At 37.7% G+C, this 15,172-nt stretch overlaps 1 protein-coding gene across 1 annotated transcript; it reads left to right on the top strand.

The window, feature by feature from the left end:
- The first annotated feature begins 6,333 nt into the window (after window positions 1-6,333).
- Window positions 6,334-15,133, top strand: LOC121894299 (E3 ubiquitin-protein ligase MARCHF9-like). The gene is made up of 4 exons (XM_042406817.1): window positions 6,334-7,394; window positions 11,714-11,869; window positions 13,273-13,465; window positions 14,206-15,133. Exons 1-4 carry the CDS (start codon window positions 7,056-7,058, stop codon window positions 14,523-14,525), a joined length of 1,008 nt encoding a protein of 335 aa, XP_042262751.1. The 5' UTR covers window positions 6,334-7,055; the 3' UTR covers window positions 14,526-15,133.
- The last annotated feature ends 39 nt before the right edge of the window (window positions 15,134-15,172 follow it).

Raw genomic sequence — 15,172 nt, 5'->3', positions numbered from 1 at the left:
TACAGTACAGAAAATGCCCTTCTGTATTATAACTTTATAATAAACTGATATTAACTGATATTTTAAAGAAAAAATATTTAGCTACTTGGATATACTACACAAGCTATAGTGTAATTATTTGTTTGTGAGTACTTGAACCAGTGTTGAAGTCAGTCACAATAATCTGAATAGTCAGTCCACCTTAAAACATCCAGCCGTACGTTCTGGCAGTTCTGCAGTAGAGGCTCCTGATCTGCAGCAAGAATGTTTAAACTCAGTTGTTTGCTGATAATAAACACACTTAATTGTTTACCGGTAAAGAGGAACAAAACGTACAAATGGACTGAATGGGATTCGGCATTTGTGACACAGCACTAATAATGTGCAATAAGGCTGCACCTTAAAGTCAATGACTCATTAAAGGTTAATTTCTGTTCCTTCATGGATGTTCATTGGTTACAAACAAACTGCTCAATGTTTGGCTGCTTGGAAAACAGCGTGTGATCACAAGAAAAACATTCATGGTTGAGTTGTGTTTGTCTATAAATAAAACTCCAGTTGGTCACTTATATGTTGAAACAGATGCATTTTGGATACAGTCTTTCAGGGCTTTTACAGTATTCCTTCCAGCCACTGCTCCTACATTTGTGTTCTTGCTGGATGTCAGAGGGGAAGAGAATAGACGCTGTCAGTATCTGAGGGTGCAGTACAGTGACTGCATGGGACAAAAGTCTAAAACAAGGCATTACTTCTCTAAACATTTTAAGTTGCTGCGGGACTTTCTGCCCCACAAGAAGAACTGAAACACGTACAATGATTCTGAGGGAAAGATTTCCAGGCATTTGAAGTACTTTTGTTTTTGCAGTAGAGTGTACGCTGAACATGACAATGTGTTTTGTTTTTACAGGAATTATCATGTATAAAAGAAACTGAAAATATAAAACAATAAAATGTGATCAGTGATGAAGAAATAGAAGAATTTAATCACAAAAAATTACAATAATTGCAAAAGACATAATACATTTAAAATGAAAAAACAAAACAACTAAAAGCACATTTACATACATTTTTACTCATGTAAATTCAATACTGTATATACTTGTACAAACAAATCCTCAAACCACCCACATCACATATTATACATGTGCATAATCATGTGTGAAATCAAGACAGTGAACATGTTGCAGTTTGGGCTAAAAGCAAACATTGTGATTAATTTAATTTTCATATCATGTTGAGAATGTTTTTGTTTTCGATTTATAGTTTGTTTATTTTATTTCATCATTTATTTATTTACTGGTTTATTTAACATGGACAGTGCACATTAATAAACATTGCTATAAATTCGCCAGAGTTAGCCAAGAGGTTATTTTTCATCTGTAGTCGCTGTACAGATGTTACAAAGTCACCCTGAAAAAGAGTTAAAAATTACAAAGTTAATGAGAACATTTAGAAGGATGCAGAGCAACAATAAAAAGAAAACATAATATTCTTAAAAATATCATATTGTTTCATATTTTAACCACATTTTCAGCTGCAACTTCCTAGAAATCATATTTTCTCTTCTACAGAATATCAAATAATTCGGCTAAAGATTTGTTTCAGCTGTTTGATGACTGCAGATGTGTTGACTAGTTTATAGTTTTAGGACTAAATATTATTGGCTTAAAATCTGCCTGCTGGCATTTCTTTTCATTCTTTTCATTATAAGTACAGGAGGTTTTACATGTTGATACAGTGCAGGTGGCCATAGGTCAAATAATGATCAATGTACATAACTACATCTCTGATTTAAATAATCTTTGTATAATAACTACAGTGTGTTTATTTACATCCTCTTTAAATTGACTCATGATGCCTAAATGATAAATTACATGACATCTTCATCAGTTCTTTGAACATAGAAAATGCCTGTAGCTCTGTATTGTTTACCACAACCCGCTGATAGCCTTGGACCCTCCCTTATCATACAGATGATGACATCGTACACCACCCGCTCCGGCTCTACAATCTGTATTCAGCTGTGACAAACCTGAGATTACTATCATTGAGCCAATTTTTCCAGCCAGCACAGTGTCTTCTCCTGCAGCTCTGGTGACTTCACTCTGACTGATATCTCCTCTTACTACTATATATAACTCTCTGATTACTGCCATACATCGGCCTCTTCTAATAGGACATGATATCTTCCTGTGCACTTATAAAAGCATTTCCCACCTTTAGGCTGAACTATTTTAATGAGATCCTTTATAGCACTGTAAGAAATGTTAACACAGGTGTTTCTGCATGAGGCACTGATCAAGTGTTTGTACAGAGGAAGGTAGGATATACTGTATATTAAGTTATTATTTACTGTGTACCACCCACCATAGTCTCACTGTGCTTAAAACATATACTGTAGACCAATTAGATCAATCAACCAACATTTCAGATCAGTATTTGCTCAGCATTTATTTTCAAAGATATTTTTATGGAGCAGTTTGGTTCATATACAGATGACAATGACTCAGTTGTTGCTCTTAATAACAATTATGAGCCAAAGGCTGTGTTATACAGGTACTTGACATTCAGTCAGTACATAATAAAAAATGACTAAATGAAAAACAAAAAAGCCAAAACAGTAAAATAAACTGAGAAGGAATAAGAAAGGAAAAAAGGAGAAAAGGGAACAGAGAGTCTAGATAATCCCACCCAACCCACGCTGTTAGAAACTGCTGTTATTTTTCATCAAAATGTCAACAGTATAATCTTGTTATCTTTAAATGCAGTACATTACTGTTCATTTGGGTTGATGAAATGGCTCAGACGAAAGATAACAGTATTTTACAGTATTGATTGCTTGGAGGAAAGAAAACAGTACTTTGAAATTGCATTTTGGGAACACAAACAACAGTAGAGAGTTAGCACATGTCTGCCTGGACAGTGGAGGATGATTGTTCACTCTTTTTGCTTTGCTTGGTATCACAGGCAAAATACATTTGCTACATGTCCAATCAGTTTGAATTGTACTATATACCCTTACTACTGTCATGATAATGATTTGGTACTTTACCATCTGATTACAACACACAACAAAATAATTACCAATTACCAGTTCAATGAGCCTTATTGGTATTAAATTATTATTATTATTACATATTTGTCAATACAATTTTACTAGTATATATTTTTTCATTAAGCCTGAGATCTATTCTTTGAGACTCTTTCCGACTTCTTCAGTCAATTTTTGCTCAAATTGCTCAAAAAGTGAATTTTATTCCAAATTTTATTCCAGTCCAGGACTGGACTTGAATTAAGTTTTGAGATCAGAGTCTTGCTAACGAGTGACATCTGTACTGCTCCTAAAATAATCTGTCATTTCATTGGCAAGTCAACAGTTCAGAGAGTGGAGCTGGACTTGTAAATTGCTTTCTTTCATGCCTCAGTACTAGTGGATTTAGTACTATAGTGGCCTATATGAATCACATCAGCAATATACAGCAATATCCTTAACTTAGAAAAAAAACATCATATAAACTTCTATAAACGTATAACTTATTAAAAAAAACATATTATATTTGTTGTTGTGCCTCTCTCAGTGTTGCATCTATACAGGGATGCAACACTGAGAAAGGCACTCTGGCAGGATGACCCGGACGACAGAGAAAGTCACCCAGAAAAAGATGACATCATTCAACCCTTGTGTATTGAGTCTACTAAAGAAACCAATGAACCTTTGAGTGGGACTTCGTATAAGTCAGTGAACCCTCTCACCCACCCACACAATCAGTCTCTTAGTCACACTTTTCATTTACTCACTGAGTCATTCTCACTCACCCACTCACTGATATTCACTGAACAACTCATAGTGGCTGTCATTCACTCATTTACTTTCTCAGTCATTCACTCACCACAAACCCTTATAAATACACACTCAACTTGGACAGTTACAGCTTGCATTAGAGGAGCATGTTAATATATTTATAATGTTTTATGTCTTTATTTGTGTACAATGTTCAGACAGACTTCACTACTTGTTTAAGTATTTACTTTTTAAATGACTGAACTGTAAGTTTAATTACCTGAATGAGCTCCATGCTTTGTTTTTTCGATTACTTTATAAATTTGTGCAAATGTTTAGCATCTTCATTTAAAATGTTAATCAAGTGATACATGGTTTTAAAGAAACACCTTGAAGTTGTATCAATTTTCTTAAGTCACAATTCAAATGGCTGTTTATTCACTGTTAAATACTGTCAGTGAGTAATTATATCAAGTCACAAGGTTTAGAAAATTTTAAAATTTTTAAAAAAAAAACTCACTAGTCCTCGATAGTAGACAATTACACAATAGTGTGTCCAGTAGTATGTTGTACATATCGCAGTTTACAGTAAAAATCTGTACCTCTTGTGAAAAAAGTGCAAATTAATAGTAATAAACAACAATGCTTTTGGTAGCATTTTACTGTAAAAGTAGAAAATAACAGTTTATGCTGTATTTATAAAAACAGCAACAAATTGTTAATTTCAGCAACAGCAAGATGCCATTAATTTTACAGTGAATTAATGGCAACCTGCTACCAGTTCTTTCCCCATTTTTGACAGAAAAATTGTTGAAAGTTCATGGTGTATTTTCATTCAGTCACATTCTTTCTCATTTTTGATACTTTTGAACTATTATAGATGGAAAATATAGTTTGTCTTCTAATTTCAAAATATCCTGCATTTATGATGTTTTTGAAGAACAAAGTCAAACTGTTACTTAAACTGTAAATTTCTTGGAAACAACACAAAGAGGAAAAAGTATTGTTCAGATTCATTTCTCCAAGCAACTGACACATTATTGATTACTTAGAATTACCAACAAAGCCTCCTATATGATTATGATGATATACGATATATGATGAAAGAAGCTTTCAAGTCTTCAATCACTTGAGTTTGATTTTTTTTTTAACGGTGTAGCTAAATCAGAGATTCATTGAGTTATATTTGAATGCATGCTATACTGGTTACCACAAACATGAGCCTACTTTGAAAAATGTAGGAAAATGCTAAAGATTTGGGGCATCACTAAGACGGATGAATGTTGTTTTTGTTTTGTGGGATCTGAATCAACAGATCTTGTTTCACTTCTGTCATGTTGTTTCTGCCTTTTGGAAGAAAGTTCAAACAATGTGTTTCAACCTGAGCTTCCAGCCAAACCTTTTCTCATTTGTACTGGGTGATGCTGCAGAAATAAATAGTTATATTACACACATGCAGGTATGATAAATAAATAACACGTCAGTCATATTAATTTGCTGATATTCAATATTGATTTGAAACAACTGATCATTTTCTATAGATACTGCTAATATTCAGGCCACTGTATTTAAAAAAAAAAAAAAAAGATTATAAATCAGCAAACAACTACAATGCTTGTCCTTGTCTGTCCAATAATAGTAGCAGACAGTCCTCTGTCTCCTGAGACAATTATCTGACAGATGTGTTGTGACTGTGTGAAAAGAGGATCTATTGAATCTATTGTACTCACACACTGTCCTCACTGTCCCAACCCTGGAGAGTCTTTGTGCTGTTTATTAGAGTCTTATGACACCATGAGATGATGACACACACAAACATACACATTCAGACTGTGTCTCTCACAATAATTGTTTTTCTTTTTCTCGATCAGCCGATGGTTATCAGCACGTGGCCTCCACGTCACGTGAATATCAGCACCTTGGACAGCAGCAGCAGCCGCTGTCAGTACGCTGAAGCTCATTTCTGCTCCTCTCAGCTGCTCGGAGGGAGGCTGGATTAATGGAAACACGCTGCTTTCTGTTACTATGCAGTCAGGAAGTTTGTGCTTTGAGCTGGCGGGTCTGAGAATCAAGTTTTAACATCCAGGAGATTCATGAGGAGAAAGACATCGCTACAGCCTGCCATGTGGAGGGTTTCCTATTGATTCCTGGGGAGGGGGAGTGGGGGGCTTGATTTGATTTGGTTTGACGATGATGATGATGATGATGATGATGATGATGATGATGATGATGATGTGCAAGTGCAGTTGCTTTTAAGAACCCGGAAGGGACAATTGCAGTCTGCTGTGGGCTCATTTTGTGTTTGCAGGAATTCATATCTGGCATCCTCCTGCTGATTTGTGGCGCAGAGATGATCTGGAAAAGAAGACAGCTGGCACCGCAAGTTGTCGTCCAAAATGGATTTTTAATGCTCGTCTTATTTCATATTTTTGGCATCCATCTCTAACATGCGACGCTGCTGGGTTGCAACTTTGTAACTAAAGGGAGGGAGTGGGGGGAAGGGGGTGGGGGGGGAGTGGGGGGGAAAGAGAGATGTGGGACGAAACCCTCTCAATAAACAAGCCAGAAGACAAAAAGCTACAGCGAAGAAGAGACAAGAGGGAACAGTGTTGAACTGATGGAAGCCACTGCGAGACAACAAAGGATGCACGCTCCCATCTCCCCTGTAGCTAAATGACAAACTCAGATATAAATCGGATTGGATTTAGTTGTTAATGGGATTTAATATCACCCCCCTCAGACACCTTCGCTGAAGAAAAACAGACACCAACACCAGCATTTTGTTGCTAACCTTGGACAGCTCTTGCAGATTTAAAACACCAAGAGGACCCTTTTGAACCTTGAGATACTAATAATGAGCCGGATTTGAACATGTAGGCATGAGAGGATACTGCTGGACCCCTCTGACTTTAATGTTGGTACCTCACAGTTCGTGGCTTTCAGCCTCCATTGAATCCCGAAAGAAAACGCCTCTATCCATGAAAAATAATCCCTCCCTATTGGCTGGATTGCGGTGCACATGCTATAACAACAGGATATGCAAAGAGCTATGGGCTGATCTAATAGCCTATCATGTTGTTCGCATGCTTTTTTGACCGAGATCTGTATTTTATTTTATTTTATATGCTAGGATGTGAACTGTCTGCTTGAATCAAGTGGTTCAGATGCCAACATAATTATAGTAATAATGATAATAATAATAATTTATAATGGACCAGTCTGCACAGTCAATGGGGAGCTGAGAGCAGTTTTGTATCACAGAGCAGTTTTGCCTGTTTAGTAAAGCTGTTGAAGAATGTTCAAGTATCGGATCCGGATGTTTTTCAATGAACTCAAAGTGTTGTTACTGATGCGCTCTGGATCAAGCAGGAGGACTGAACCGGGCACAGACCCGGACACGCAGACCAGGATGAGAGGGCTCGCTATAGGAGGCTGTGGTTGGCCGCCGTTGAGCTGCTCTCACCGGGACGACGAGGAGGAATATTACGGCTCTGACCCCCGGCCACGCAGCCTGGCATTTGAAGATAAAGAAGCCAAACCCCAGGGAGGCCTGGACGCCTCTTCCCTCCCGAGTCTCTCAGAGAGCGGGACGCGCTCACCGCAGTGCCGGATCTGCTTCCAGGGGCCAGAGAAGGTAAACTCAAATAAAACATGTTTTAATGTGGATTCCTGTACTTTAACCAGGGGTGTCAGCTACTCAATTGGATCTCTGTGCCCTTTAGCAAACCACTGATTGAATCACTACAGTCCAGGTTTGCTCGGCAGGACAAGGCAAGTTTATTTTTGTGACACCTTTCAACAACAAGTTAGAGACATTAAAAATCACAGTGCTGCTACAGTGTAGTGCAAGATATTAATAAATAGTCCCAAGTTGAATTTAATAAAAGGCAGTGGCAAACAAAAAAGTCTTGAACTGAGAGTTGGAGTTTAGTTTAGACTTATTTTATTTAGGACAGTAAACTTGTCCCAGATGATCTGAGAGGTCTGACCAACTCCAATATACTCCACTGCTGTTTGAGCTGAAATGCTGGAAATGTCTGGCATCTTCAAAACTGAATACTACACATTCAGAGTAACATTAGACATTCAAATCCAAACGTTTGCCAAGACACATGCAGGTTTAAGACTATTTTGAACAAAATATAATATCTACAAATAAATGCTTCGGTGCCAGCCTTTAATTTAGCTTCATTTGATCTGCTTTCAGCATCAAAGGGGTGCTCCATCAATTTAGTATTGCAGTTTCTTACAGTTGGTGGACTTCCGAAGGACAAATTTCGAAAAGAACACTCGAAATCAAAGCAGCAGAGGCCAAGATCCTCAAAGGATAAGGGTGGTGATTTTCAATGTTTTTCCTATTTTCATGTGCAGTGAAAACCAACAATGAATTCCTCCTACTTACAAGTACTGTGTGTGTATCCAAGGCCTGATTCCTCTATGCCAAAGATCTCCATTGTTGTCCAAAAACTGTTAAAAACACATCAGTTGCACTGGGTGACATGCTCCTTCACCACAAAGAGTCTGGACACGGTAGTTTGTTTAGAAACAGCTCCAAAGACTAATAACACAATCATGTTTTCAGTCTCCGGAGAGTTGTTCCATGTAAGGCAGACGCCACTGCACATGTGGATCCATTTACAGAGCGTCGCTAGCATGTTGTGCTACATATCGCAACCTTTTGACTTTGTGCTACACTGTCAATTTCTCAAAGAACTTCAGTATGAAGTCAAGAGATTGTGATATGTAACACAACAAGCACCAAAAGCATTCGATCCTACATTTCCCATAATGCAACTAAATAACATGTTTTTATAAGGCTCTCTGTGCATGATAAATTCCCACATATGCCACACAACCAATTTGTAATGCAGGTATTCTGTTAGAAATTTGTGTCAGAGCTCAAGCTGACATAACCCTGATGACATACCTATGACATCATCAGGGTATTTTTCTCAGGCTGGACAAAGCTCCTCCAGAGGTACAGAGGATATGAAGATATGAGCTATTATACATAAATACCAAACAAGTGTGCATCAAGTCTGCTCTGACACAACCTAAAAATGCCCGAGTGACTAAGACTAAAAAAAGGAATTAATCTATCAACAGTGATCTGAAAATAGCAGTGGGCAGATGAAGGACGTCAGTTAAGAATAGGCTGGAGAGAAGCAGGAGGAGCTTTATTTACTATGTGAACCAGTGAAGTTCTTTTATGTCAAGAATGTTTCCTTGACATAAAAGACATTTTTGGAAGTTGTTTATTTATACTCATTTATATTCAGAGGGGTTTGAGTGAAGAAGGCAGCATTTCAATAAGTCGCTGATGGATTCTTCAGCAGGACGCATTAATGCCAGCATTCGATCATTCATTTACGCTACAGGAAGGTCACACAAAGTACACTTTCACCCAGCTGTCCATGAAGTGTCGTCTACTCACATGAAGGAGAGCAGAGGTGCGGGGGATGCACAGAAAGTTAAGTAAGATGTGGGTTTTTTTTTTTTTTAAATGGAAAGAAGTGGAAGTCTTAGCATGTCAAATCTAGTGGATGAAATCAACCTTGAAAAGAAAGACTTTGCCAGAGGTCTTATAAAGTTTTTGTTTCCCCTCCAGATATTCAACTAATTAAAGACCTCGCACATCACCTAGAGTCAGACAGAAAATAAAGTGAGATGTGTGAGAGCGTTGTCAGTCCGAGAGCCTCAGGGAGTCTCATACTGACAACAAAAACCTGCGCCAGATGTCCTGTGATTTCTATTGAGGCTACAGAGGAGTGACACGAGAGAAGCAAACTGTATCCAGAAGAAGCAGCAGTCAGTCACATGTATCAAAACTCTGTATACTCTCACTTCATTACACTTTGATTCATATTTTGAATGTTTACAGCTCAGTAAAGCCATGTGTATATCCACTGAAGACCTCAACCAATTAACTTTTCCCTTTAAGTCAGCACATATACATTCATGATGCTTGAAATACCTCCATCATAATGAGGCGAACTTGCTTTTATACCCTTATCAGTCATAATTTAACTAGGGTTCAACTGCCAAAACCTTCCTTCGGGATTTCTGGCCTCTATTGACTCCGGTATTTTCTGCAAGTGTGTCAAGTTGGGAGCCGATCGCTGAGCCAAAAATCTCATCCCAAATGTTAATCTGGACTGAGATCTGGTGACTGGGCAAGCCAGTGCAATTAGATGAATTCAGTGTCACTCTTGTGGAAATGTTCCTAGACAATTATAGCCTTCTGCATTTATGCTATGAAGTGATATGATTGACTAGCAATGCTCAGACATGTCATGACATTCAAATGCACTATTTTAGGGGCCTGATATGTGCTTTGATATAAACCCTACAGCACTGTATCAGCAGCAGCTTTAAAAACATTTTACAGGCAACGATCAATGCATATACTGTACTTGCAGTCATTTTGTTCTGTCCTATTCATCTTTTTGTGCCCATGCAAATGGAAAAATAGTCTCTCTTGACATACAGTATATGTAGCTACAAAGCCCATAAGTTTAAAAATGTGTCATTTGTCATGCTAGGTAGGTTGGATTTCCTTCCTTTGTACGCAATTGAATTAAAATGTGCTTTTTTTAAGGACTTATCAATATTTCACCACAAAAAGAAAGGTAACAGGTGTTTGATATGAACGCAGGGCTTTAATCAGACATTTGTGTGAGATTAATCAATGATGCATCAAAGCAGCATTGTAAAATTCAACAGAATTGGATTCTCGCACCTCTTTTCAACTCAACACAACACAGCACTTTGCACAAAACAGCTGAAGATGAAAGTGAAGGCAAGAATCTTTACAGCTGCTACAGAGAAGCTGTCAGACAGAAGATGGAGAGCCAGCAGTATCAAAGATGGCTCTCAAAGAGTTGGAGGAAATTGAACGCTGTGAGTTTTACTGAAACCTGATGTGACCACTGGCAGTGAATGAAGAAATTAAAAGGTGATTCATTTTTTTAAACGTTGCCTTAAGTTCCTTGTTAATCAAAAACACAAATGTTTAGATTCCACAAACTCACAAGGAGTTTATCAAAAATACAAAAGTGTTATTTTGAGAGGAGGCATTAACAAACTGTGTAGTTTGTGCGGTCTTTCAGTTATCAAACCGTTAATGCTAGAGCTGAAACAATTAACCAATTAATCGATTGGTTGATCATCTGAAATTTAATCAGCAACTATTTTGATAATCAAATAATTGTTCCAGTCATTTTTTCAGCAAAAATGCCAAAAATTTAACTGATCAACGTGACATATTTGATGTTCTTGGTTGTCATATACAAAAATGAATTAAATATTTTTAGGTTTTGGACTTTCGGTCAAATAAAACAGCACCTTTAAATTTTTTGTGTGTGAGCACTGAGAAATAATAGTTATTTGTCATTATTATTGTCGGTGTTTCTCTCTAAGAGACAAATGTAGGTTCATATACAACACTGACTGTCAATAAATCAAATAAAACCCAATTAAACTATACTCAACACATTTCACTAACCAAAAAACTAAGAATCATCATCAGTCTACACTTTATCTTGATCTTTTAGTACTTAACTAACCTTTTAAGCTCATATCTCAAAAAGTATTTTTTTAAATACTTTTTGATGTGGTATTTTCACTTATTGATGCACATGCAGAATACTTTTAAACTGATTAAAATGGTTGGTACTTGCTCCTTGCTTTTCTCTTTTTTTTAAAATCCCTTATCGGCCTCAGGGCATGAACAACACCTCATACAATACCTTCAAACAGCACTTTCAGTAGATGAAATGTGACAGTAACATCGTCAGGGCAGGGGATTTCCGAGTTTGGCTATTCATTATAAAAATATTTATTTTCACTGTCATCTTCACCAAATCAAATCTTCTTCTAACTGACTGATTCAGTAGCCTAACAGCTTCAACATCCAGCAGTGTGTCTCATGCAGCTGCTCCTTGTGTCCTGCAGGGAGAGTTGTTGAGTCCATGTCGCTGTGCCGGCTCCGTGCGCTGCACTCACCAGTCCTGCCTTATCCGCTGGATCAGTGAGAGAGGCTCCTGGAGCTGTGAGCTCTGCTACTTCAAGTACCAGGTCCTGGCCATCAGCACCAAAAACCCGCTGCAGGTACAGTCAGTGTCCCTTTGTCGCTCTATCTTAATTAACATTTTGGCAAACAATCATAAGCTTTAGAAAGTTTTAAAAATGTGGATGAGGAGCTTCACTACTAAAGGTCTTTCACATGAGGCTGCCAGACTACATTTGACCTGATTTTGTCCCATTCACATGCACTGACCCCCAACAGGAAACACAGATAAAGAGTGAATTGCCCTTTGCAGATTTTCACAGAGCTATTTATACTGTTTTCAATTAACAAATGGAGAAGAAGAAAGTGATGAAGACTTATATGAAGATGCCGAGAACGGAGACAATGGACATTTCGCATGGGACACAGTAGACCAACGGACCAAACAATCACCAAATGACAGCGGGAAAAGAGATATTCGCAGATGAAATGCCTGCTCAATTATGAATAAAACTTCAATATTGCTGGAGAATTTACATTATGTAGTATTAGTTAAATGGGTTGATTTAAATTCTCTAAACTACTTGGTTTTTATGGTTTTATTATCAGTACAAAAGCTATGAGGTTGTGGGGGGTTTTTGCAGCTCTGTAGCGACTGCACATAGTGGATGACATACTGTAGCACTCTAGTTACAGCACTTTGAAGGTGTGGAGTGAATTGGGGCAATAAAGCATTTGTCTCACAGAAGATATAAGCAGTGTTACTGTCAAATAAATCTGCGGAGGCCTGTCACTTGAATGACATTAAATCCAATACTGACACCACACTGCCAGAGCAGAGTCTCTCTAGAGAGCCACGAAGCAAGTAAACCATCTGGCAATTGCTGTTCATATATCTCCATTAACTTTGATGGGAAAGCCAGTGAAACTTTGGTATATTTGATCTTATATACAAGTCATTATTGAGTCTTTACAACAGGTATTCTTACAACTACATAAAGAAATTGCAGTGGGGGTGATAGCATCACTGGAGTTAATGTGAAACAACTTTTTTTAATTTTTAATGTCATTTGTTTAAGTGGAATGCTATTCATTACAATTTCATTCAATTCAACAATGCTACATCTACATTAGCTTCACTTTGTGTCAAAATATATTTGTTTGGAACAACTGCTTCACTTAAAGTAAGTCTCAAACCAGAGGCACTTGTGAGAAAAATATTTTACGACCGACCTTGCACACTAATCAAATAATGCAATGTATCCTGCTACGGAGAAGCAAGGCAAAGAGAAATGTGTTATAGTTAAACAACCAACAACCAAACAGAGATGAAATGTGGCTATTTAGATGCATAGTGCTCTTTAGAGGTACATTTTTGCAAAGATTTAGTCAGATACTGCTAGAAACTTTGCACCATTATCTCTCTTAACCAAGACGCATTTGGCAATTTACTCTGATAATACTGGATCTCAGTCCATGTTTGTGTCTCACTCTGTTTCTGCAGTGGCAGGCCATCTCTCTGACTGTGATTGAGAAAGTGCAGATCGCAGCTATCATCCTGGGCTCTTTGTTCCTCATCGCCAGTATCTCCTGGCTGGTGTGGTCTTCCCTCAGTCCGTCAGCCAAATGGCAGCGCCAGGATCTTCTCTTCCAGATATGCTACGGCATGTACGGCTTCATGGACATAGTTTGTATAGGTAAAACGCAGAGGTTGGGTTATTTCAAAGGTGGTTTGAATATCAACACAGTTGATTGTTATCCTCGCAAAATTGGTGGTAATGCTATAATTTCCTAGAAAGAAATATGTAATTTGGTACTTTTATAGGGGAAAAAGAGACTGCGCTCAATAGTACACTTCCAATAAATTCCAGTTAATTGTAATCTAGACAATCATGGGATGAGCTAAACATGCAAAAATGTAAAATGTGTGTACAGGAAAGCATGCAATTCAACATATACAAAGAATAAAGGTTCCAATAATAAATGAATAATGGATTAACATTTACTTGGGTTTAAATGCTCTTGTATAAGAAATGGTTCAGTTCTTGCACTGATAATTATTTTGGTTCAATAATTACATCATTTGTTCCCAGAAACAAGAAACAAACTATGAAATGAAATTATCAGGAAATTACAGACCTCTAAGATAAAGTTTCACCAATGTGTTTTTCACTAAACACATCTTTAACTTATCTTATTAAAAAGATTTATCCAGTTAATCTTACCAAACATAATTCCAAAATACCCACAAACAAGCCTAGTATGTTTAATCTTTTCAGTGTTAATAAGAACTATAGGACTAGAAGTTCTTATCAACTCTGTACCTTCTGTACCTTTTGAGTACTTCCTGATTCTCGCTGAATAGGCAACTGTTTGTCTATATGTAACCCTGTTTCCTGCCCCTCCACCTCCCCCACCCTTTGTCCTTTATGTCCAGGCCTTATAATCCATGAAGGATCGTCTGTTTACCGGATCTTTAAGCGCTGGCAGGCGGTGAACCAGCAGTGGAAAGTGCTCAATTATGAGAAAGCAAAGGACTTAGGTGACCCCATCAGTTCCAGCAGTAAAGGCGCCGGTCGTGTTGAGAGGAACTCTTCTCACACTGTCACAAACAGCGGACGGCGGGCAAGCCGGCATGTCAGGACTTTTCTTAACCACCACTGTGGCTACACTATTTTGCACATCCTCAGCCAGTTAAGACCCAACAACCTGCACAGTACCAACCATGAGGTGGTCATGAGGGTGACCACGGTATGAGGCTGGCTTATATACAAACAAATGTGCTCCAGTGTTCCAGGAGTCACAGGAGCTGACTGGGGTTTCATACACATAAATCCTAATCTGCTGCACAAACACTGCCGTTAACTTCTCGTCTTATATGAGCTCGTGTGTGGAAGCAGAAATCTTTCTGAGATGTGGGCAAAGGGAGAACAGTGCAGTTTTATCTGAATCTTTAAATACAAAGAAGAAATTTGAAAAACTTAACTTTGGAAAAAAAAAAAGCTTTGATTCTTAAAGCTATTAACTCTGTTTTACCACCCTGACCAATAAACATTACAAAATGACATTTAGTGGGGTTTTTTTTGTTTTATAAAGAAAAAATAAATTATTGTTAAGTTTGATTTTGCTCATAATAGAAAGTTTGATGTATTCGTATTCATGTTACCACCATAACAATAGCCTCAGCCCCCTTAATTTATTCCATTTATTTCTGAGGGTCTGCCATGATCTGATAGATTTGAGCTGTTGTCATCTGAAGCAGCTCTGATGGATCAGACATTAAAAAGCCCGACACGACTTTGTGACATGACACAGTTGCTTAAAATAAACCCTCAAGATACAATACATGTTTTGTAATAAAGACTTTGTGGATCTCAAGGGAAACTTTGTGTTTTGTTTTGTCT

Source organism: Thunnus maccoyii, chromosome 3 (assembly GCF_910596095.1).
Source record: "Thunnus maccoyii chromosome 3, fThuMac1.1, whole genome shotgun sequence".
NCBI classification, from domain to species: domain Eukaryota; kingdom Metazoa; phylum Chordata; class Actinopteri; order Scombriformes; family Scombridae; genus Thunnus; species Thunnus maccoyii.
This window is presented reverse-complemented; position numbering and strand designations above follow the sequence as displayed.